This window comes from Oryx dammah, unplaced genomic scaffold (assembly GCF_014754425.2).
Source record: "Oryx dammah isolate SB20612 unplaced genomic scaffold, SCBI_Odam_1.1 HiC_scaffold_20, whole genome shotgun sequence".
NCBI classification, from domain to species: domain Eukaryota; kingdom Metazoa; phylum Chordata; class Mammalia; order Artiodactyla; family Bovidae; genus Oryx; species Oryx dammah.
Window position 1 is genome coordinate 29,263,091 of NW_024070204.1, and position 25,447 is coordinate 29,288,537.

General features: G+C 39.0%; 1 protein-coding gene across 1 annotated transcript in view; it reads left to right on the top strand.

The window, feature by feature from the left end:
* The window catches only part of CDH6 (cadherin 6), a 154,309-nt gene that overhangs the window by 100,524 nt on the left and 28,338 nt on the right, over nt 1-25,447 (top strand). Inside the window, exons 3-4 of the mRNA XM_040262273.1 lie at nt 19,349-19,643; nt 23,082-23,201. Coding sequence (XP_040118207.1) covers nt 19,349-19,643; nt 23,082-23,201 — 415 coding nt within the window. The remainder of the gene's footprint in view (nt 1-19,348; nt 19,644-23,081; nt 23,202-25,447) is intronic.

Sequence of the window (25,447 nt, forward strand, 5' to 3'; positions counted from 1 at the left end):
TGAAATGTTCCCTTGGTATCTCTAATTTTCTTGAAGAGATCTCTAGTCTTTCCCATTCTGTTGTTTTCCTGTATTTCTTTGCATTCATCACTGAAGAAGGCATTCTTATCTCTTCTTGCTATTCTTTGGAACTCTGCATTCAGATGCTTATATCTTTCCTTTTCTCCTTTGCTTTTCACCTCTCTTCTTTTCACAGCTATTTGTATGGCCTCCCCAGACAGCCATATTGCTTTTTTGCATTTCTTTTCCATGGGGATGGTCTTGATCCCTGTCTCCTGTACAATGTCACGAACCTCATTCCATAGTTCATCTGGCACTCTATCTATCAGATCTAGACCCTTAAATCTATTTCTCATTTCCACTGTATAATCATAAGAGATTTGATTTAGGTCATACCTGAATGGTCTAGCAGTTTTCCCTACTTTCTTCAATTTAAGTCTGAATTTGGCAATAAGGAGTTCATGATCTGAGCCACAGTCAGCTCCTGGTCTTGTTTTTGTTGACTGTATACAGTTTCTCCATCTTTGGCTGCAAAGAATATAATCAATCTGATTTCAGTGTTGACCATCTGGATATGTTAGGAGGATATGTTAGGTAGTAAATATTTAATGGACCAACCAGTCCATTCTGAAGGAGATCAGCCCTGGGATTTCTTTGGAAGGAATGATGCTAAAGCTGAAACTCCAGTACTTTGGCCACCTCATGCGAAGAGCTGACTCATTGGAAAAGACTCTGATGCTGGGAGGGATTGGGGGCAGGAGGAAAAAGGGACGACAGAGGATGAGATGGCTGGATGGCGTCACTGACTTGATGGATGTGAGTCTGAGTGAACTCCAAGAGTTGGTGATGGACAGGGAGGCCTGGCGTGCTGCGATTCATGGGGTTGCAAATAGCTGGACACAACTGAGTGACTGAACTGAACTGAATTGAAATATTTAAACTAAATTTATTATTAAAGTCTTTCCATAGAAACTATTTCTAAAAATTTCACATCAAAATGACACAGGTATTTATAGGAGGAGAAAACTCGAGCTTCCTTAGTAGAAACCAGAAACATTAAAGATAACACAGTGTATGTACATCTAAAAAGAAAGATAGAAATGAAAATACATATCAAATAATACTGTATCATAAAAGTTGGTTCCTTTAAGACTTTTACAAGTGAAAAGTCAGACATTATTTAGGATCTCACAGAAGAAAGTTTGGAACAAGTTGAGAAAAAGCTGGAGTTCACCAATAGAAAACGAATTTTTTCCTGAAACTCCTAAGAAGCTACACTGTACAGACGACTCAAGTGCTCAGTGAAAGAAAAATCATTTAAGACCTAAGAATGTTGATTACAGTGATTCACAAAAAATCAGCTATAGAGAAAAATGGAATAACAGAGGGAGAGAAAAATTCTGTATAATCACTAATTCTTTTTTTTTTTTGCCAACTATATATTCTTCTAATCAACATATTTTGAGTTCTCACAGGAAAAATAATCATTTCTGGAACATAATCTCATCTTAACTCTTTCTACTATTTATGAGTACAATTCAGAAGCAAAACATGAAAGAGAAGATGCCAAGAAAGTTCTGCTTTAAAACAGTTATATAAAACTTTAGCATGCTTTATTGTTTTCTTTTCATAAGTTGTGAAGCTTAAGAATCTGGCTCATTTACTTAATCTACATCCTAGCATTGTTTCTTTTCTGTGTTCCCAGTGAAGATAAATACCTCCGGGAAGCAAACTTTCCCTTCAGAAATCAAATTAAGCCATTTTTTATACCAGCATATTCTCTAAGTTTGAGATTACTGCCAAATAAAAGTGTTTTTAATTTTTTTTAAGAAATCAATAAAGTAGAGTAGATTATAAGAAGTTACTTTATCATCCATTTGTATCTTGAGTGTTCTATCTACTCTCCCAACTCTATATATTCCGTAAAAAGAAGAAAAGAGAGGAACTGTTTACCTTGTACAAAAGCTATGATGATTACCAATCTACCTGCCTCTTAGGAGGAAATAAGATTTCAAAATCGAATCAAGAAAATTAGATGACTTGTGCAGACTTGAGTGGCAGTACTTTAATTTTATCTCCTTTTCAACAGACTGGACATCATGTTACTTAAGTTTTAAAGAGATAATGAGGTAGGCACAATCTTTACCACAATTCAAACCATCAAGTAACTGCAAAAAAGGCAGGGAGGGTGCTGGATAGGGAGGGACATAACAGAAAATGAAACAGAAGGTCATCCCCTGGCAGGTGAAGAGGCATCTTAGATGGTTTTTCAGCAGACTTTTATTGCAGGAAATTTGTAATGAGACAAGAGCAATGATAATACTTTTCCACATTTTATCAAGCACTACTGTTTACAAACTGCTCTCATATGTACAGCATTCCTCGTGATCTGAGCACTGTTCCAGTTGAGCATGATTTAATCCTTTTGGGTGTGAGGACACAAAGTCCCAGAGCGATTAAGAGACCAACACAGCCCACTGCCAGCAGAGTGCTAAAGGTGGGGATGGAGTTCAGATCTTTGATGTGATTTAGTCTAATACTCTTCCCTTAAAAGATATTATTACCTTGTTAAAGTAGTAAAGGGTATTTCAGGCATGGTGGGCAAATAGAACAGTAGTATAAGGGCTTAGGAGTTAGAGCACTGCGTTTTGTTATTCTGTTACTAAGTCATGTCCAACTCTTTGGGACCCCATGGACTGCAGCACATCAGGCTCCCCTGTCTTTCACTATCTCCCAGAGTTTGCTCAAATTCATGCTCATTGAGTCAGTGATGCTATCCAACCATCTCATTCTCTGTCGCCTCCTTCTCCTCCTGCCCTCAATCCTTCCCAGGATTGTGGTCTTTTGCAATAAGTCAGCTCTTCACATCAGGTGGCCAAAGTATTGGAGCTTCGGCTTCAGCATCAGTCCTTCCAGTGAGTATTCAGGATTGATTTCCTTTAGGATTGACTGGTTTGATCTCCTTGCAGTCCAAGGAACTTAAAGAGTCTTCTCCAGGACCACAGTTCAAAAGCATCAATCCTTTGGCCTTCAGCCTTCTTTATGATCTAACTCTCATATCCCTACTTGACTGCTGGAAAACCCATAGCTTTGACTATACAGACCTTTGTCGGCAAAGTCATGTCACTATACTGAGTTTAGGGCACAAACATCACTGTGAGAACACTGTTTCTAGAAAAGGACAACACAGTTCCTATGATAGTTTCCCTTGTTAGATTGTGGGAATTATCTTTCTGAACTGACTGGCCTAGTTTTATGCATCTGTTTGTGAGTTATACCAGTACAGAATTTCTGTTCAGTATATCATAACTTAATCTCCAAATTCAGTAAACGCACACTGGGTTCATGCAAAGCTATTAAGGAAAGGAGTGAAATTGGAACCCACTTTAGAATTTAGGTCTTAAGGAAGCAGTTGGAGGTCTCTGTCTATTTCCCCTGCAAATGATCCTCGGCCTCTAGCCCTCCTTACTTCTGGATGATCCTGATATGACCATCCAGATTGGACACATTTCTTTTTCACTGATTGTTTCCCAGTTATTCCCTTAAAGCAAAAAACAGAAACAGAAAACAAAGCTATTCAAATTATTTAAGAATTTATAAGCTGTTCCCCTGCAAGAAAAACCAAAGCTAATAAATGAACTCATAATTTTTTCTCCTAGAATTGCTCACTATTATTTCTTGACTGTATGAGTGGGTTACAGAATTCAATTTAATCATCATTTATTGGACATGTACAGGATGCTTAGGAGTTATGAATTTGAATGAGAAATAATCTCTCCCTAAAGCAAACTACTTGTTTTATAAAGAGATGGCTTTAACTTTTTAGATCCTAGGTAAGAGTCAACATAACTATATTATATCCAATATGTTTTTTACCTTATAGGAAAAACACATTTAGGGGAAAATCCATTAGTGAGGAATATAACTTTTTTTTAATTTCTGCTGCTTGAATCATCATGTCTCAAATGTCTACATTTATCTATTAATATTTTCTTCCAAAGTCTATTTGTCAGAGAGAGAAGGTGAGAGGGGGCAAGTGGAGTGTGTGTGTATGTGTGTCCTTAGATCTGACAATTAATGAAGAGAATACACTGAAAGGCAAAAAGTTGGATTGTAACTAGTGAGTTACAATGCCTTACTAAATCAATTTTCGACTGGGTATCTGGCTCCCAGCTTGATTTACCACCGGCTTTTTGAAAATGAAAATGTTAGACTAAACAGGAGCTGAGACTAATGTCTCAGTCTGACAAAGACCTTGGACGTCCAGAGCCAAGCAAAAGGCAGTAAACAACCGCCTTTTTGGGAAAATAACGGCATGCGATGAAGAAACCAACTGCACTTGTTTAATTGATAAATCCTAAATGAACAACAACATCTATCACAGTTTATATCATTTGTGCCAATAGAATTTACAAATAACTTAGCCTGGGATCTCTTATAGTAAATATAATGAATCCAATAGTGTTTATAATTATGGTAGGGAGTGCTGACTGGTAGTATGCTCCATCACCAACTCCTGGAGTGCACCCAAACCCATGTCCATTGAGTCACTGATGCCACCCAACCATCTCATCCTCTGTTGTCCCCTTCTCCTCCTGCCCTCAATCTTTCCCAGCATCAGGGTCTTTTCCAATGAGTCACCTCTTCGTATCAGGTGGTCAAAGTATTGGAGTTTCAGCTTCAACATCACTCCTTCCAATGAACACCCAGGACTGATTTCCTTTAGGATGGACTGGTTGTATCTCCTTGCATCCAAGGGACTCTCAAGAGTCTTCTCCAACACCACAGTTCAAAAGCATCAATTTTCCTGCAGTACCTAAGACATAGTAAGTGTTCACCAAGGGTTAGTTTTCTTCCTTCTTTACTAAAATTCTTGAAGGACCACCTGCAGTTCCAGCTCACCTCGAATTTCAAAGATAAAGAACTACCTTAGTTTGCTATCACCACTGTAATGAATGATCACAAACTTAATAGCTTAAAACAGTACAAGTTTACTATCTTATAGCTTTGGAGGTCAAAAGTCTGAAACAGGTTTCACAATCAAGATGCCTGCAAGATGTCTTTCTGGAGGCTGTAGGGGAGGATCTGTTATCTCCTTGCCTTTTTGAGCTTCTAGACGCTGTCTGGCCTACTTGGTTCATGGAGACCTCCTTTCCTCCATCTTCAAAGACAGCAGCATAACATCTTCATCTCTCTCTCTCTCTCTCTCTCCTCTCCTCCTCTCCATCATCACAGTTCCTTCTCTGATCCCAACTCTCCCCTGCTTCTTACCCTTATAAGGGCCCTGGTAATAACATTGAGCTTACCTGGATAATCCAGCCTAATCTTCCTACTTGAAAACCATCTTAATCACCCCTGTAAAATATTTTTTGCCATGTAAGGTGACATGACAGTCACTGGGAATTGGGACATGAACATCTTTGGGGGAGCCATTATTCTGCTTACCCCAACTATTATAGCACTAAAGTTTTGTTCATTTAATAGTTACTCTGGTACTTTTGACATTAAATTCAAGATATTGAGTGTAAAAGACAAATGTCAAGGGAGTTAATACATTTCTCCTGAGTTTAGATTTAAAATTCTTTTGCTTTTAGCACTTTTGTCAAAAATTCTCCTTCACATAACACAAGGTCTGTTTCCGTGGTTATTAAATCTTACAAAAGATAAAAGATTGAATTGAATGGGGTCATATGGAAACTCTGCAAATGCAGAACACTTTGTGGTATTATATGAACATATTTTTAAAGTTACAGCATACAAAATGAGAACAAATATGGAAAGATAGATAGATAGATAGATACATAGATACATAGATACATAGATACATAAATACATAGATAGATACAGATTCAATCAGTGGTTCTCAAAGGAAGCAATTTTGTCCCCTAGGGGACATTTGGCAATGTCTGAAGACATTTTTGATGGTCACAACTTGAAAGGTGCCACAGGTATCCAATGGGGAGGGGCCAAGGATGCTGCTACAATCTTATAATGCCCAGAATGGAGTTACCCAGCCCCAAATGTGAACAGTACAGAGGTCAGAAATCCTGAATTGGATAGATCTTTGTAACTCAGCACTTAAAATATTGTTTGGTACAGAATAAATCTTTAATGTCATAGTTCAGTTCAGTTGCTCAGTCATGTCCGACTCTTTGAGACCCTAAGGACTGCAGCATGCCAGGCCACCCTGTCCATCACCAACTCCTGGAGTTTACCCAAACTCATGTCCATTGAGTTGGTGATGCCATCCAACCATCTCATCCTCTGTTGTCCCCTCCTCCTCCTGCCTTCAATCTTTCCCATCATCAGGGTCTTTTCCAGTGAGTCAGTTCTTTGCATCAGGTGGCCAAAGTATTGGAGTTTCAGCTTCAGCATCAGTCCTTTCAATGAATATTCAGGACTGATTTCCTTTAGGATTGACTGGTTGGATCTCCTTGCAGTCCAAGGGACTCTCAAAAGTCTTCTGCATCAATTCTTCAGCGTTCAGCTTTCTGTATAGTCCAACTCTCACATCCATACATGACTACTGGAAAAACCATAGCTTTGACTAGACAGACCTTTGTTAGCAAAGTAATATCTCTGCATTTTAATATGCTGTCTAGGTTGGTCATAACTTTTCTTCCAAGGACCAAGCGTCTTTTAATTTCATGGCTGCAGTCACCATCTGCAGTGATTTTGGAGCCCAAAAAAGTAAAGTCTGTCACTGTTTCCATTGTTTCCCCATCTATTCGCCATGAAGTGCTGGGACCAGATGCCATGATCTTAGTTTTCTAAATGTTGAGCTTTAAGCCAACTTTTTCACTCTCCTCTTTCACTTTCATCAAGAGGCTCTTTAGTTCTTCTTCATTTTCTGCCATAAGGGTGGTGTCATCTGCACATCTGAGGTTATTGATATTTCTCCCGGCAATCTTGATTCCAGCTTGTGTTTCATCCAGCCCAGCATTTCTCATGATGTACTCTGCATGTAAGTTAAATAAGCAGAGTGACAATATACAGCCTTGACATACTCCTTTCCTGATTTGGAACCAGTCTGTTGTTCCATGTCCAGTTCTAACTGTTGCTTCCTGACCTGCATATAGGTTTCTCAAGAGGCAGGTCAGGTGGTCTGATATGCCCATCTCTTTCAGAATTTTCCACAGTTTGTTGTGATCCACACAGTCAAAGGCTTTGGCAGAGTCAATAAAGCAGAAATAGATATTTTTCTGGAACTCTCTTGCTTTTTTGATAATCCAATGGATGTTGGAAATTTCATCTCTGGTTCCTCTGCCTTGTCTAAATCCAGCTTGAACATCTGAAAGTTCATGGTTCATGTACTGTTGAAGCTTGGTTTGGAGATTTTTGAGCATTAGTTTACTAGCGTGTGAGATGAGTGCAATTGTGCGGTAGTTTGAGCATTCTTTGGCATTGCCTTTCTTTGAGATTGGAATGAAAAGTGACCTTTTCCAGTCCTGTGGCCACTGCTGAGTTCTCCAAATTTGCTGGCATATTGAGTTCAGCACTTCCACAGCATCATCTTTTAGGATTTTAAATAGCTCAACTGGAATTCCATTCATAGAATTGAATGCAAATATCCAGAGAAAATATATATGTTGTAGTTAACAGACTAGACTATGGTATCAGACTTCCTGGACTCAAATCCTTCTCCTGTTGGTTGTATGATGCTGAAGAGTCACTGAACTCTTACCTTACTTCAGTTTCCTCATCAGTTGAAGTGATAGGAAGATGGTCATAATGAGTAATAAATTATGTAATCTATGTAACGAGTTACAGCACATTACTTGGCCCATAGTATGGGCTTCATAAATGTTTGCTATTATTATTTTCCCAAATCCTAGATAGACCCTTGCCAAATGATTAATCAGATAAGAGAAAACTTAAAGATGAAATATTTTCCACTGTTATAAAAGTCAATCAAATTACTTATATAGAAGAATAAAATTTTTTCTGGTCATGATAAGAGGCAACATGGTATAATAGAAAAAGAATATGGGCCATGGAAGCAACCTGATCCTAGGTTTTGTCAGAGGAAGAGAGATTTTCTAGATTCTTTTAGAACCCACTTAACAGATCAAGAGATAAGCCTGGGGACTTCCTTGGTGGTCCAGTGGTTAAGAATCTGCCTTGCAATGCAGGGGACATGGGTTCAACCCCTGGTTGGAGAACTAAGACCCCACATGCCTCCAAGCAACTAAGCCCATAGAGGGTCCCTGCACTGCAAAGAAAGATCCCATGTGATACAACTAAGACCTGATACAGCCAAATAAATAAATATTTTTTGAAAAAGTGAGAGTAGCCAGGCCAATTTAATAGAACTTGTGAATCCCATTAATAAATGTAATTACCAAAAATTGTCAGTGCCAGGCTCTGAGCTACAGGCCATTTGTCATTCTTCCTCCTCGGTTATCATCTCAGTTTTTATTGTGGAAATTGACACTTCCTCCCACCAAAACTTAAGTTGTGGGGTATTCTTGAAATCCAACTAGTCAATCCTAAAGGATCTCAATCCTGAATATTCATTGAAAGGACTGATGCTGAAGTTGAAGCTTCAATACTTTGACCACCTGATATGAAGAGCTGACTCATTGGAAAAGACCCTGAATATGGGAAAGATTGAGGGCAGGAGAAGAGGGTGACAGAGGATGAGATGGTTGGATAGCATAACCCACTTATTGAACAATAGTTTGAGCAAACTCCAGGAGATAGTGAAGGACAGGGAAGGCTGGTGTGCTGCAGTCCATGGGGTCACAAAGAGTTGGACAAAACTTAGCAACTGAACAATAAATTCTTGAAACTGAGGGAGAGATTTTACATTCCTGGCTAGTAAACACATGAAAACTCACCCCTGTGCATATCAAAGGTCATTTCTACTTCCCTGAGACAGTGTATCTCAAGTCCAGAAAAGGAGGCAGTGGGAAGGAGTGGCAAGTTTGTGGGGAGAGGTGAAAACAGAGCAAGTTTTTGCCTTTTTCCCTTTGAGGCAATCATGGTGGGGGAGAAGCTCCTTTTAGCTCCTGGGCTTCTCCAGGGCAGGAAAAGGGTAGATGATCTCACTGATGGTACCTACTGGGGACAAAGCAATCCTATACCTAAGGTCACATTTGCCAAAGGCAATGGAGAAGTGACAGTCAGACATTAGGGGGTATGTGAGGCCAACGAGGCAGGCAGGGTGGGTATAATCACCTCAGACCCTCGAGAGCAGATCTGTGATTTCACTGGGGAGAACCATAGATGCCCCTGAGGAAAAGGATGGATGAGAGCTATTGTCTAGAAACCAATGGATCAGAGGCAGTACAGGACTGCCCTTGGCTCCAAAAGCCCCAGATTTCCCACTGATTTGGGCCATGTGGGTCTCTCCCCTTCATACGCTCAGACATCATCTTGAACTGAATCAGGAGCAAAGGGAGAAAGCAGAAGCTGGAAAGACTAGGATTTATTTAAAAGAGTTATCTAAAGAAACTGTATTATTGAATCAGGAGACTTTATTGGATTTCACTAAATTATTGACTGAATATTCAATCCAATATCGAGTTTCTAGTACTCAATGGGATTAGAGCTCGAGGGATAAGCTATTTAAAAAAAGAAAGAATAAGAAAGTTGCATCTTCCATGCACATCTGAGAGCCCTGTGAGAAAATATGTGACCCTGCACCTCAAGGCAAGGGCACTTCTATTTCAGTTGACTTTACTGTTTTTATTACTCCAGGCACATACTCAAGGTCTCCTCTGATTTTCTCCTGCACAGAGGCTTGAAACCATGCCACGTGCTCACGCTGGTTGCCAAGTCATTTTTCTCCCCTCGGTGATTCAGCCTTCTCCAAGAAGTCTTCCTAAACCATCAAAGAGTTAACATATGCCCTGACATCACCCTGTTCAACTCACAAGTTCCCTCTGTGTTGCTTTGTATGTTTCCCTTACCTTGTAGTTGTTGTTCAGTTGCTAAGTCATGTTCGACTCTTTGCCACTGCATAGACTGCAGCATGCCAGGCTTCTCTATCCTTCACTATGTCCTGGAGTTTGCTCAAACTCATATCCACTGAGGCGGTGATTATTTCTAACTAATAATTATTAACAGTACTAAAGTGTCTAATTTCTGCTTTTATTCCCTTTCTTTTATATATAGCAGTCAGTATTTCCAAGCCTAATTTGAAAATGTATATATCAAAGGTAGATAATAGATATTTTTTTATCCATTGCCTTATATAGCTCTTCAGGCCAGTGTTTTAAAATGGTCGTGGTTGACAGTTAAATTATATTTTAGTAGAACAGTGTTTCTGTGAAATGGAGCGTTTTCCATTCATTTTCCATCAGCTTCAGCAACAGGATGATACTCGAAATATGGCTGCATAAAATCTTGAAGCTTCTTCACCCTTAACAGATGACTTCTGTCTCAGCCCTTAAAATGTTTGAGGTACTCAAGGGACTACCTTTTCAACAAATCCAGTACAGGTTTGTTTTATTATTGAGGTTTAATTGGTTATTACATAAAGTATTTTATATCTAAGGTGATATAAACAAATCTGCTCTTTTCAACAAATTCAGTACAGGTTGGTTTTATTATTGAAGTTTAATTGGTTATTAAATAAAATATTTTATATCTAAGATGGTAACTTGAATCCTCTCTCGGATTGCTCAGATTAGATAATGTGCTTACTGTTTGGTTGTTGTTGTTGTTTATCACTAATTATGTCCAACTCTTCTTGTGACCCCCTGGACTGTAGCCCACCAGGCTCCTCTGTCCATGGGATTCTCCAGGCAAGAATCCTACAGTAGCTTGCCATTTCCTTCTCCAAGGGATCGTCCTGACCCAGGGATCTCCTGCATTGGCGGGCAGATTCTTTACCATTGAGCCATCTGGGAAACCCTAGTTGCTAATTTATCTGGCAACTTCAGGAACATATATTCTTGATACATAGAATTATCCTAAAATCAAGTGAGAAAGCAGGTGGAAGACACTAAGATTTATTGATTATCTTTCATGTTTCAGAAACTGTCATTGATTATTGATATTTTATCCAATTTTATCTTTATAAATTTCATTCTTTCTTTCTCTGTAATCATTCATTGTTGAAGATCTATAATGTGCCAATATGTCAAGTGCTGAGAATACAGAAATGAACCAGACAGGTTTGGTGTCTTTTTTCATGAAATTTGCAATCTAGTTGTTTGCTAACTGAAACATGAAAATAGCTGTGAAATTCTCAAAAAAAAAAAAAAAAAAGAAATCAAGAATGTGTTGACGGCTAACTAGGGAAGAAATTGGGAGACTCTAGCAGGAGAATATAACTTAGACTAGCCACTTAGGGGAGACTTCTCTGTGGAGACCAAGATTACAAAGACCTGATGTATGAATTGTTTAAGTTCATCTAATTGCAGAAAGGAAAACAGATGGAAAGGAAGCAAGACAAGCTGTGTGGGACAGCCTCATTGCAATAGACCAAGGAGCAGTGGTGGTGACTTGGACCAGGGTAGCCCAAGTAGGAATGGAGACAAAGTAGGTGGTGAGTGCCCCGGAGGAGGAAATGGCTCCCACTCCAGTATTCCTGCCTGGGAAATCCCATGGACAGAGGAGCCTGGCGAGTTATGGTCCATGCTGCTGCTGCTGCTGCTAAGTCACTTCAGTCCTGTCCAACTCCGTGCGACCCCATAGACGGCAGCCCACCAGCCTCCCCTGTCCCTGGGATTTTCCAGGCAAGAACACTGGAGTGGGTTGCCATTTCCTTCTCCAAGGCATGAAAGTGAAAAGTGAAAGTGAAGTCACTCAGTCGTATCCGACTCTTATCGACCCCATGGACTGCAGCCTACCAGGCTCCTCTGTCCATGGGATTTTCCAGGCAAGAGTACTGGAGTGGGGTGCCATTGCCTTCTCCGATGGGTCACAAAAGTCAGAACTTAGTGACTAAACCACCACCACCACAAGGTGGTGAGTCAAGATATAGGAAAGAGGTAGCATTGGCAGGAGTTAGCGGTCTAATGAATGTGGAGACAGAGACAGAAGGGGGATTTAGGAGGACTCTCTGGTGGTCCTTATGATTTTGATGTAAACGTGAAGTATTCAACAAGTGCATTTTGAAGGTGAAGAGGCTTGTGTCTGAATTCTGACTTCCCTACTGATCAACTAAATTAATTAGATTATTGTAGTAGTCATGCTGTTCATCTTTAAGACAAAACTCAAAATAATTAACTTTGCCAGGTAGTCCTCCTCTCCTTGTCCGTTAAATGTGGATATTCCTTAGGTCCTTGTCTTCCCTCATTTCACATGAAGTGAAGTGAAGTCACTCAGTCATGTCCAACTCTTTGCGACCCCATGGACTGCAGCCCTACCAGGCTCCATCCACCGTCCATGGGACTTTCCAGGCAAGAATACTGGAGTGGCTTGCCATTTCTTTCTCCAGGGGATCTTCCCAACCCAGGGATCAAACCTGGGTCTCCTGCATTGCAGACAGACGCTTTACCATCTGAGCTACCAGGGATGCCTTCTAAGTGAGATTATCCATCTATTTTCATAAATTGAACTATTATCTATGTCTTTAATGTCCAAATCTCTATATAACCCCAGAGCAGACATTTTCTTGAGATCCAGAGTTATGGATACAGCTAATTCCCAGGCAAGTATCTTGGACAGCTTACACTCAGTACTTCCCAACTGACTTAATCACCTCTCCAAACCATTCTTCTTTCTTTATTTAGTTTTGAGTTTTGTCTTAAAGATGAACAGCATGACTACTACAGTAATCTAATTAATTTAGTTCATCAGTAGGAAAGTCAGAATTCAGACACAAGCCTTTTCACCTTCAAAATCCACCTGTTGAATACTTCATATTTATGATGTAAGAGGACAGGAGGAAAAGGGGACAACAGAGGATAAAATGGTTGAATAGCATCAGTGACTCAATGGACATGAATCTGAGCAAACTCTGGGAAATAGTGAAGGACAGGGAAACCTGGCATGCTGCAGTTCATGGGGTCACAAAAGAGTTGGACACAACTTAGCAACTGAACAACTAAATGATGTAAGAATAATTTATTGAAGCATATCTCTGAGCTAGGCCTTCTGATAAACATTTTACATATATTGTTTTATTAATTTTCAGAGCAATCTACCTGTAAACTAAGTATCAGTATTATTCTTATGTAGATGAGAAAAACACCTGGAGAAATTAACTAAGTTCCCCAAAGTTATACAACTACCACATAGCATGGCTTATACCTATTGCTTTCCTTTGCCCAAGATCATGCGTGCTTTTAACATTAGTACTAGTGCTCAAACTTGAGCACTCATCAGAATTACTGGAGGGCTTCTTGAAACACAGACTGCTGAACGACACCCTTTGAGTTTCTGATTCTGGTGGCAGATGAGGTCTGAGATTTTGCATGGCTAACTAGTTCCAACAGCCCACCACAATAATATTGGGCGGCCAAAAAGTTCATTCTTAACATCTTCCCTGGTGGCTCAGATGGTAAAGCATCTGTCTACAACGCGGGAGACCTGGGTTCGACCCCTGGGTTGGGAGGATCCCCTGGAGAAGGAAATGGCAATCCACTCCAGGACTATTGCCTGGAAAATCCTATGGACAGAGGAGCCTGGTAGGCTAGAGTCCATGGGGTCGCAAAGGGTTGGACACAACTGAGCGACTTCATTTTACTTCAAAAAGTTCATTCTTAACATCTTATAGAAAAACACAAATGAAATTTTGTCCACCCAATATTCTGCCATCAGCATTTTAACTTGTAAAAATAAAATATCAGATATAAATTAGTTAACTCATACTAACCACTAACATCCAAATACAGCATTATTAAAATATGTTGATAATATTAAAAGATTTTTTACCTATCTAATCCTATGATCTCTAAAACAGAATCCACTCCTAATCCCTGTCATGGACTTTGAGAAATTACTTCCAGATGTAAACTCTAACAAGCTCTTCACAATTTTTACAACATTAAGTGTATTTATTAGCATTATGTATATGTGCCTTATGTCAAGATATGTATGTGTATACATATACATATTGAATTCAGTTAAGCTTCAATTTGTCCTAACTTGATTTGTAAATTTATTTTCCCAATTTAAAATATTATTCAGTCTGTTTAGCACAAAGGAGGTCTCTCCGCTGCAAACCCAGTTTCTACACTTCAATCCCAATCAGACATCTTTTAACCATGGCTGTTCTCTGATTCTTGTACATCTCACTTAGCACTCATTCCATCTCTTAAAGGGCTGCATTACTTTCTATGAGCATATTAGTCATAACCCAATTTTTTATTTTAGAAAAAAAAAATCACATAATTCCTTCCCCTGTTAAGGTACTTTCAGATGTGTCATGTAGGTATGCTTCTGTTTAAACTCTGCTTTCTTGTCTCAATGATGCTTAGAAAATTCAGTTTAGTTACTGACTTAGACAAGTGACTCAGAGACACATAGGTAATGGGGGGAAGGGAGCAGCATTAACTAGCTCCATAAGCCACTAAAAATCTGTACAATTAGTGTCACACCTTTGAATTGGAGTCAAAATCAAGTTGGGAGGTGGTGCATATAACAGGTAAAAAGATACTGGCACTGCTTTGGTGATGCCTGTCATGGGGTCATATCTGTAACACCAAATTCCTGCATTTACTTGTTAAGGTACTACACTTAAAAAAATAATGACAGAGCTTCCCTGGTGGTCTGGTGGTTAAGAATCCACCTGCCAATGCAGGGGACACCAGTTCGATCCCTGATCCAGGAAGATTCCTCATGCTGAGAGACAATGAAGCCCTCTTGCCACAACTACTGAAGTCTGAAGGCCAAGGGCCCGCGCTCCACAAGAGAAGCCTCTGCAATGAGAAGCCTGCGCACCGCAACTCGAAGGTAGCCCCCACTCACTGCAACTAGAAAACTAGCAGTGAAGACCCAGGGCAAACAGAAAGTTAAATAAATAAACAAAATTTTTTAAACTTTATTATTTTAAAAATAATGATGATGATAAGTCAACAGAAAAACAAGCAAAGACCAAGAGCTCCTCCTGAAACAAAATCCTCCAGGTTCAGTAGTAAAAATTCCAGAGAGCCCCAGATGAATTGTGACTTTCTGAGGAAAGTGGATAATTTTTACTTGATGGTGAATCGTTAAAAGTGAACCAGATGATTAAACTTAATGGAACAGCCACATTAAGCTGAAATTAGTAAAAAAAAAAAAAACATGCCTCAGGCAGCCTTCAACCTTTTATTTGTTGTTGTTTAACTTCTGCCTTTTACAGTGGCCATGATGAATGACATCACAAAAGAAAAAAATTCAATTAAATTCTAAGAGCTCAATAAACCCCTAATGTCTGCTTGTCACCACCACTTTCACTTGCACTGATGTCTTATGTTTCCTCTTCTCCCCAAGAAGAGAAAAAAAGAACTGACCCCAGGGGATGTTCAGCAGAGGGGGAGCTGAGTAGAGAAAGAGCACACTAAGGCTTCTGGAAGTTTCTATTCTGTGCATTTCATCAGATGCAGACACTGTGCTGGAAGGGGGGTGAGGTTAAATTGTTTTATTATCATACAATGCCTTTGTGAAGAGATACATTTTCCCACTAGTTTTCAAATATTGATAAATCAGAAGTGGAATCTGCCAAGCAATCCCTGTTCACACTCTTAGTTGGCATCTCCACTGCCCTTTTATATTGTCCGGTGTTTGTTCTATAAGTCATCAACATGGTGTCTCCTGACAGCTCAAAATAAGTTTCTGATTACTTTTGCCTGAATAAATCTTGTGACCAGATATGGTATTCACCTACTAAGTGTGCAGCGATTACATATTGAAAGTGATGAAAGAACCAGTCGAGGGGAGTCTAAAATCTAGCGGAATGCAGAATATAATAAATCACATGGAAAGATAACAGTTGCCACCTGGTAGAAGAATACTGGCTTTTGATAACAGATTTTACCTCAGCGATACCGTGTGTTTGTTAAATGGGGTTTTCAAAGTCCTCAGAAAAAGTTCTCAAAGTCAAAATAAAAGCAAAAACCTGTTTATTATGAACTAAGAGCTAATCATAATAACAGTGTTTTAAATTTGGAAGACACTTTATAAAACACATGCTTTTATCCCATGTTTATGTAGGAATACACATAGTCTTTGTATATAGTCTCTAAAGAGTGCTTCCTGACAGCCTTCTCCTGTAGCTCCATTATCTTCATTTTCTGGTAAGGATCCTGGTGCTGGGAGGTAAACTGACTCTCGTATGATCTCACACTTGGTGAGTGAGAGGTTGAGCAAGAGCCACACGTGGTTCTCCTGCTGTGCTCCCTGCACTGTGCCCGGCTGCTGACCATGGCTGCCCCGGAGCCAGATCCAACGGGCAGTGACATTGCTTTCGTTACTCGTGAGTTAATGAAATAGCTTTTTAAGAGCTCTCTTCAGTCATTAGAATTTGACAATGGAGAGTTAAAACTTTCCCCAGTGGCTCTTTCTGTGTAATCAGGGTTTCAACATTTTCTTAGCCTATCACATTACTCAAATCATGGTATGCACTTGTTTTACATTTCTTATTGCGTTTGTCTCACTTCTAAGCAATTTCCTCCCCGTCCGCATTTATCTTGCATTATTTCTGTCAAATTGCTTTCAAGACTACTAATTGCATGAATAATATTCTCTTCCTCAAATTCTGCTGTTAACTAGCAGTAGCTGTGTGGTGTTGGGCACAGTTTATCTCTCAAAATGAAGTGGTTGCACAGAATAATCTATAAGTCTCTTCTTGCACTCAAAGTCTAATCTGACTCTCACACGATCTGTGTGATTTGGGAAACTCTATGTACTCTAGATGGAGAAGGCAATGGCACCCCACTCCAGTACTCTTGCCTGGAAAATCCCATGCATGGAGGAGCCTGGTGGGCTGCAGTCCATGGGGTCGCTAAGAGTCGGACACGACTGAGCGACTTCACTTTCACTTTTCACTTTTATACATTGGAGAAGGAAATGGCAACCCACTCCAGTGTTCTTGCCTGGAGAATCCCAGGGACGGGGGAGCCTGGGGGGCTGCCATCTATGGGGTCGCACGGAGTCGGACATGACTGAAGCGACTTAGCAGCAGCAGCAGCATGTACTCTAGAGCCTCAGTTTCTTGATTCTGCAATGATGCATTCAGTCAGCTCATGTTTCCCAAAATGAGTTTCTTGGAAAACTGTTTTGGGGAACATCAGTATGGATCACACCCAAAAAGGATTCATAAGCAAAGAAAGTTCAGGAAAACCAGTTCAAAAACTGTAGGTACTCATAGCCTTTCTTAAGTTAATGGGCAGTGGGAGACTCCAAGAAAGAGGCAGAATATGAAGTATTTCCCAAAATTATTGGGCCATGGAACATTTTTTTCTCAGCATTTTGTATAAATTATATTCCATAGGACATAGTTATATAAAGTCTGGATTACATGTTTTTAAGTCCCCCTTTTGCCCTAAGATTCTGTTTTCAAATATGTTTGTAGAAGTTACTCTGAATATTCCATGCAGTGTTAATCAAGAGAACACAGAGTTGGTTTGCCTGTTGCTGGTGTTGCCATTACTATTGTAACATAGCTGATGCTCCACTTACACAGAGTTGAAATAAGGTAGAGATTGTTACCAAACAGAATTTGGGTCTGCTCAACTGCTAAACAGCAAAGCCAATCTACTGACTCCAGGTTGTAACAGAGGAAAATACAGCATATATTGTAGGCACCAAGCAAGGAGAATGGGCAGCTCATGCTCAAAAGACCCAGATTCCCTGATAGCTTTCAGGAAAGGGTTTTTAAAGGCAATATTTGGCATGAGAATTGCTGCTTACAGACCTTCTTCTGACTGGTTGATGGTAAGATAACAGGGTAATGTTTCAGGAATCATAATTATCAACCTTTTGGTTTCAAACAGTCTGGGGTCTACATGCTTGTGGTAGCATGTAAATCACCATCCTCCACCTTGTGTAGAGGTCTTAGTTTCTGCACAACTCAAAATATTTGTCAGATTGTTATGTATATCTCTTAGGACTGTGTATAACTAGGACTCTGTCTTATCACTGAATGATTTGCTTTTCCTTTTTTTGTGCATTCCCTCACTTCCCTAATTAGTAACTGCTTGAGTCTGCTCTTTGGAACTCAGGCAAGGCCCAGGAGACTAAAGCCTTTTTCTACAAACAACAAAGAAGAAACACAGAAGGGCTTTTATACCCAAGAGGACCTCACAGTGTCCTCACAGGTTTCAAGATTAGCAGCCTTCCTATGAACGCTAACCCTTCTGTATGTACACTTACACCTGAAGTCTGAAAAAAGTTCTTGATAAAAAGCACTTTTCGAAAAAATTTGTGAAGAGCCTTGGATTATCAGAAGACCTGTGAGACAGTGCCCAAAGTCTTGCTGAGGTGGGAAAAAGGGAATTAAAGAAACAGCAGGGAAGGCAACACAGTGGAAATGAAATTCAGAATAAGTAACATGGGCTACATTTTCAAGTTAAGATCATCCTCTTCACTTCAGTTGTGTCTTTATGTTCATTAGCTCAACCCTTTACCCAGACCCATTTCACTGGCTGTTTATCTTATCAGAGCCTCTGCTTGATTGCCTTCAGGGGCAGAGAACCAACTACTTCATAAGGCAGATTATTCAATTTTAGGCTGACTAAGTTTTAGAAGGTCCTTTCCCATATTAAACTAAAATATGTGTTAAATATTATTATTCCAAGTGACCGTATAAACTACCTAGCTGGTGGGGATTCAAGGCATTGTCCCTGGCAACACTTAAGATTTTTTTTTTTTTTCAAACACTCTGAGTTGAATATCATAAATAAATAAATTTCACACTTCTAGAAATTGACTATAATCTCCATCACATTAAAATTTAAAAAAAACAAATGACTAGCTTCCTTAAATTCATCAAGATAGCAAAGTGTAGATGCAGAATGTACTCTCTGATTAAAAAATCCAAAATCTTTTTCTTAACAGTGTATTGCTTCTATAGTGAGTATGTGTACATAAAAGTGAGGGGGTGGCTGTATTAATAGAATCTGAAAGCTGTAGTGAAAATAGAGAAATAGTGAAAATTGTTCTGTTCCAGCCAGGCTACAATGTGTCCTTGGGCATTTTTCTATTGTTCTGGCCTGTAGTTTTTGATTCTTCAAAATGAACATTACTAAATTTTACACAAGTTCCAGTTCTGGAAATTTCTGTGATTATAAGGAAACATGCTCATTAACAAATGGCATTTACTATTGAGGATTTCAGTAAACAGTAAAAGAAAAAAAATATGCAACCCTTAGAAAGACTTGAATGAAAATTAACAGCATTGCATCATAAAGACGAACGGTTTAGGATCACATGCTTGACTTTTACTTTCTTTAATTTTTTTTTTCTACACTAGTTACATTCAGACCAAGATAGAGGAGATGGATCACTTAAATATATCCTTTCAGGAGATGGAGCAGGAGATCTCTTCATTATCAATGAAAACACAGGGGACATACAGGCCACAAAGAGGCTGGACAGGGAAGAAAAACCTGTTTACATACTTCGAGCTCAGGCTATAAACAGAAAAACAGGGAGACCCGTGGAGCCCGAGTCTGAATTCATCATCAAGATCCATGACATCAATGACAATGAACCAATATTCACCAAGGAGGTTTACACGGCCACTGTTCCCGAAATGTCTGATGTCGGTAAGTGAGATGTGATTCAATTGTTTCCTCTAGTACATCAACTGAATCAGGAATCCTATGAGTGAAATTTGCTGAACTGAATGAACTTGGATGCTACATTCTAGATGCACTGTGTTTCAAAGAATCCATTTAGGTCCTTTTTATAAGTGGACTAGTGTCTCCTAAGATTAGTCTTATTATTTTTAAGAGAACATTTCCTTTAATGATTAGGGAATGAAAAGTGGCAGAGTGAGAAGGGCAGGGAGAAGGAGAGATCATTTCCTCTGTTTACTCTCCCACCCTAAATGCACACTTTATTGCTTGATATCCTCTCTATTTCTCTTAGCCCATAGTAGAATTGGGCATTAGGTAAGGATCTCCCCAGTGGAAAACCAAAGTCCTGAGTTTACAGTTCAGACTGAAGAGTAATTATATTTGAGAAAGAGACTCAAAGAAAACTTTTTTTAAAAATCCATCAATAATACACAGATGATGTCTATGGGATATATTCTTTATTAAGTGGTGAAAATTGAGACTTTCATGACATTAATATGGTAAGTTAATACTCTGTGCAAAATTCTACTACCAATTTTAATGTGTGCATTTAGTTTGCTTAGATTGGGAAAATGTGAATTTTTCTTAAATTAAGAAAAAAATCCTGCTGACATCACTGTTAACCACATTAAAACACTTCAGGAGAGACAGTGACAAATTTTCAACTACTTGTGTAAAGGGTTATTTTAAGTTTCACTCAGTGTCAAGTTCAAAAGGGCTAGATTACATAATAAAAACATTTCCATCATTCTGAGTCAGATATCAAGGATATTTCAGTTCACAGTTCCAAGACTTGAACAATAGCTAATCTACAGAAATGATTATAAAACATCCAAATGTTTCTCATGAAGAAGTGGCTCATCTCATTACTTGAAGTCACTTTGTTTTGTTAGAAAAATCACAAATCATCACCAAAGTGGAGGATTAGAATTCTTTTAAACAGAAGATTTGTTAGGAAAAAAATATTTTTCCTCTGGGTGGTAAAAGGCAAAAAGAAGTAATGAAAGACTGTCTGGTCATCAGCACCATGCAGAGCAGCTATAGCCAGATGTGAAAAATGTGGCTGTACAATATAAGGGGCACCATTTGCTTCTGAAGCCATTATAGAGTTAAATTTGTTTTATAAATATTTGGGTGGTAGCTGGCAATAATAGGTCTTGAGGAAAACAAGGCTTTTTCCAATTTGCACACAGGCACAGTTATGTTGATATTCATCATTATCATAAATTAACATGGCATTATTGTGATAATAAAGGCATCCTAAAGGAATCACACAAAGGTAGTGGGACAGCAACAAGGTGGTATAAATGGACTTTGGTATCAAATGGACCGGAGTTTGAAACTTACATAAGCAACTGTGTAGCCTTAGGTAAATAAATGACTTGATGTCTCTGACCCTCCAGTTTCATATTTATAAAAAAGAAATAATAAACATCAACTCCTAAATCCTTACCATAAGAATGAAAGGGAAAAACAAGTGCACAGCCCCAAGTACCACATCAACAACTAATAGGCAGTCAAAATATCCACATAATCATATTCTAAAAGCAATCAAATTGTGCATTGATGTCAAGTAAGAACATAGGTGTTTGTTGACTTATACTGTTAATTCTCACTCTAAAATCTTATGCTTTCATTCTCCCCTCATTCCTTGCTAAATTACAAGGATGGATGCTCTATCTCATGCATCAACATCCAAGAGTATGCCACCCTAAGACAGTATAGTGTATTAGTTCAATAAATAGAATTGGTTAGATATTATAAAAGTAGGGTGAAACTTCCAGTATTCCCTAACTGTGACTTCCCTACCCTGTTCATGGACAGGAGAATTCTATCAGTATGTTTACTCTGTCTAATATGAATACCAAAAGTCATCCACAAAATGATGTCACTCAGAGGGTCTTACCTTTTTAGGAAGTCACAGACCCCTTTCAGAATCAGATAAAATCTATGGCATTTCTCCACTGTGTCCTATCCATTTAGGCATACACATAAAAATTTGCATGGAATTTCATGGGGATTAGGGCTGCTGTCTATGGGGTCTCACAGAGTCGGACACGACTGAAGCGACTTAGCAGCAGCAGCAGGGGTACTTTGAAGGCTGGTCTCCAAAATAAGAATGCCAATCTGAAACAACATAGCTTTCTTTATACATTTAATTATAATCATCTTTGGGGATTATAAATTCCAGATGTGTATTCTCCACTATTCCAATTAATTCTTTACTTAATCCAAAAATACTTCTCTTAACGTTCAAGAGAAGGTCTTTCAACCTCTTAGATTCTATCAGATAGATTTATCACCTAGGATGCTTTTATTTATAAGTAACAGAAAACTTAGTTCAAATTACTTTAAACAATGAAAGTGTTTATTGGTCACATTAAGTCTAAAAGCAAAGTGGACTTTGAACATAGTTTGATTTGGATTCTAGCTATTTCTCTGTAATTTTGTCCTATTCAGCTTTGTCCTCGGACTGGCATTGCCAAGATCACAAAATAGCTGCTGCATTTTCAGGCTCCACATCAGCACGTTACATTCAGGGAGCAAAAGCACCTATGACGCAACAAATTTTCAGCAAAATCACAAATGGCCCTCCAACTGAACAATACCTAAACTAATCCTTGTAGAAAAAGTAGTACAAGACACCGATAGATTTAGGCCTAGACAACTTGAAAGAATCACTGTAGCAAAAACCCAATCAAATCTCACCCTTGGAGATGGATTGGAATCAGTTCCACCCAAAGTCATGATCATTCCCATGCTCCCCTTTAATTTAATTCTCGTTGTTTTTAGTCACTAATTGGGAAATGAATGTCGCTCAGTCATGTCTGACTCTTTGCGACCTCATGGACTGTAGCCCACCAGGCTCTTCTGTTCATGGGAATTCTCCAGGCAAGAATACAGCAGATGGGTAGCGATTCCCTTCTCCAGGGGATCGTCTCAACCCAGGGATCAAACCCAGGTCTCCTGCATTGCAAGCAGATTCTTTACCAGCTGAGTGACCATATCCAATTCTTTCACAGCCCCATGAACTGTAGCCTGCCAGTCTTCTCTGTCCATGGGATTTCCTGGGCAAGAATACTAGAGTGGGTTGCTATTTCCTTCTCTGAGGAATGATCCCAACCCAGATATCGAACCTATGTCTCCTGAATTGCAGGCGGATTCTTTACCACTGAGTCACCTGGGAAGCCCAATTTAATCCTTTCAATATTTATGAATGTTGCTCACATTCCTTCAGAATAAGAAATCCAAGGTTTTTTAGCCTAGCATCCTACCGTGGTTCTCCACTCCCTTACCATGATGGTTTTGTATAGACGTATGATTGTGCTTTTTCCTAATGTGTGGGTATCGAGGATCCATAATGAACCCTTAATTTATTTTCAATTCATGTTTCTTTCATTACAGGCACATTTGTTGTCCAAGTCACTGCAACTGATGCTGATGATCCAACCTACGGGAACAGTGCTAAAGTTGTCTATAGCATCCTACAGGGGCAGCCCTATTTTTCAGTTGAATCAGAAACAGGTTAGAATTCCTCTTACATCTTCTTTTTAATATATGTAATTTTAATTGACATGCTCAGCTGAGCTAGCAATTTTTAATAAAAACAATCAGTGTGATTGAATTTTCTTAGATTCATCTCCAAGCACCAGTGACATATTTGTAAACATGACATCCAGATCATTTTAATCAAGAAATCTGACAATGGATCTTTCATATACTGTGTTTATACAAGGGAGATTTGGAAAAATTACACATTACCTTATTATTTCCTCTAGTTTGAGATAAAACTAAAAGGCCAACCCCTTTTGATAGCCAAGATGGTTGTTTGCACATATTCTGGATTCTTCTTTTTCTAGTTACTTAGTAGGATTGCATCTCTCTACCTTACTGGAAAGCTAGATGTAGCCATGTGATTTATTTGGGGCAATAAAATGTGGTAGTCATGAGTCATTTCCAAGCAAAACTTTTAGACCTGGTGCATAATCCACCATTTTTCCTCCCACTTGCCACAGTGATCATGGATGGAAACCAGTATCAAGTGAGTCTTCAGCCTGAATGTCTAAAGGTTATCATGAGCAGATTTTCTTTCTGGCCTACCCAGAGCACTTTAGTTTTGTTAAGCCACTGAGATTTTACTTTGTTGGTTGTCACATTGTCTAGCTTATCTTAACTGATACTACCCTTTAAAAAAAAAGGATTGCCTTAACTCTTTTTTCCACATCTCAGTTTTCTGCACTTTCTCCACAAAGTAGCATACTATCTATGATGAATTGTGTTTCAATATATACCACTTGTACTGTATGGTAACATTGGCTTAAAACTCAACATTCAGAAAGCTAAGATCATGGCATCCAGTCCTGTCACTTCATGGCAAATAGATGGGAAAATAATAGAAACAGTGACAGACTTTATATTCTTGGGCTCCAAAATCACTGCAGATGGTGACTGCAGCCATGAAATTAAAAGATGCTTGCTCCTTGGAAGAAAAGCTATGACCAACTTAGACAGCATATTAAAAAGCAGAGACATTACTTTACCAAGAAAGGTCCATCTAGTCAAAGCTATGGTTTTTCCAGTAGTCATGTATGGATGTGAGAGTTGGACTATAACAAAAGCTGAGTGCCAAAGAATTGATGCTTTTGAACTGTGGTATTGGAGAAGACTGTTAAGAGTCTCTTGGTCTGCAAGGAGATCCAACCAGTCAATCCTAAGGGAAATCAGCCCTGAATATTCATTGGAAGGACTGATGCTGAAGCTGAAACTCCAATACTTTGGCCACTTGATGTGAAGAACTGACTCATTGGAAAAGACCTTGATGCTGGGAAAGATTGAAGGTGGGAGGAAAAGGGGATGACAGAGGATGAGATGGTTGGATGGCATCACTGACTCAATGGACATGAGTTTGAGTAAGCTCCCGGAGTTGGTGATGGACACAGGTGGCCTGGCGTGCTGCAGTCCGTGGGGTCACAAAGAGTCGGTCACGACCAAGCAACTGAACTGAACTGAACTTGTACTGTATAGTAAATTCCACAAGTATTTTTGCTATCATGTTGAGTCAAGTTCCTTTTACACAATTTTCAAGCTTCCATTATTGTTTGGATGTCAAAACCTTTCTAAGTTACTATATCTAGTTTGAAATCAATGTAAGAGGTACAATGAACTTGGAAAGAATCCCAAGGAGAAAGAAAATGTTGAGTTTAGAGACAATGAGGATGACGAATTAGAATTATTCAACTTAAAGGACAAAAGGCTAAGGTGATCTCCTGTATTTAAATAGAGAAGTACTATTATTTGGAGAATAGAAAGCAGTTTCACTTTTACTGGAGCCAGCACTATAGGAATAAAATTGACCTGTTGTCTGAGGTATTCTGTTAAAAATAAAGAAAGATAGTTTCAGTTTTATTAGTCATTAAGCACTGGAATGTGCCACCAGAGGTTATAAAGACTTCACCAGTGATTTTTGAAAGAATGTGGTTAATTTAAACCTAAGCCTTACACAGAAAGTAGACGAAATTTTAGAAGTTCTTTAAACTAATTATTTTATAACTACCTAACAATAGAGACAATTTTTATCTAGCTGAAGAGTGTTGGTCACTGCTAGGACCTGTTGAACTAAAGCTTACCTCAGCTTTAGGGAAAAGATTCTCTAGGATCATACAAGATGATTATTATGAGAGAACCAATACTGTTTTCACAAGACTATAGTTCTGTGGTTTAGAAGATCCTCAGAACACTCATTATGGTGGGTATATTTGATGAGGAATCAG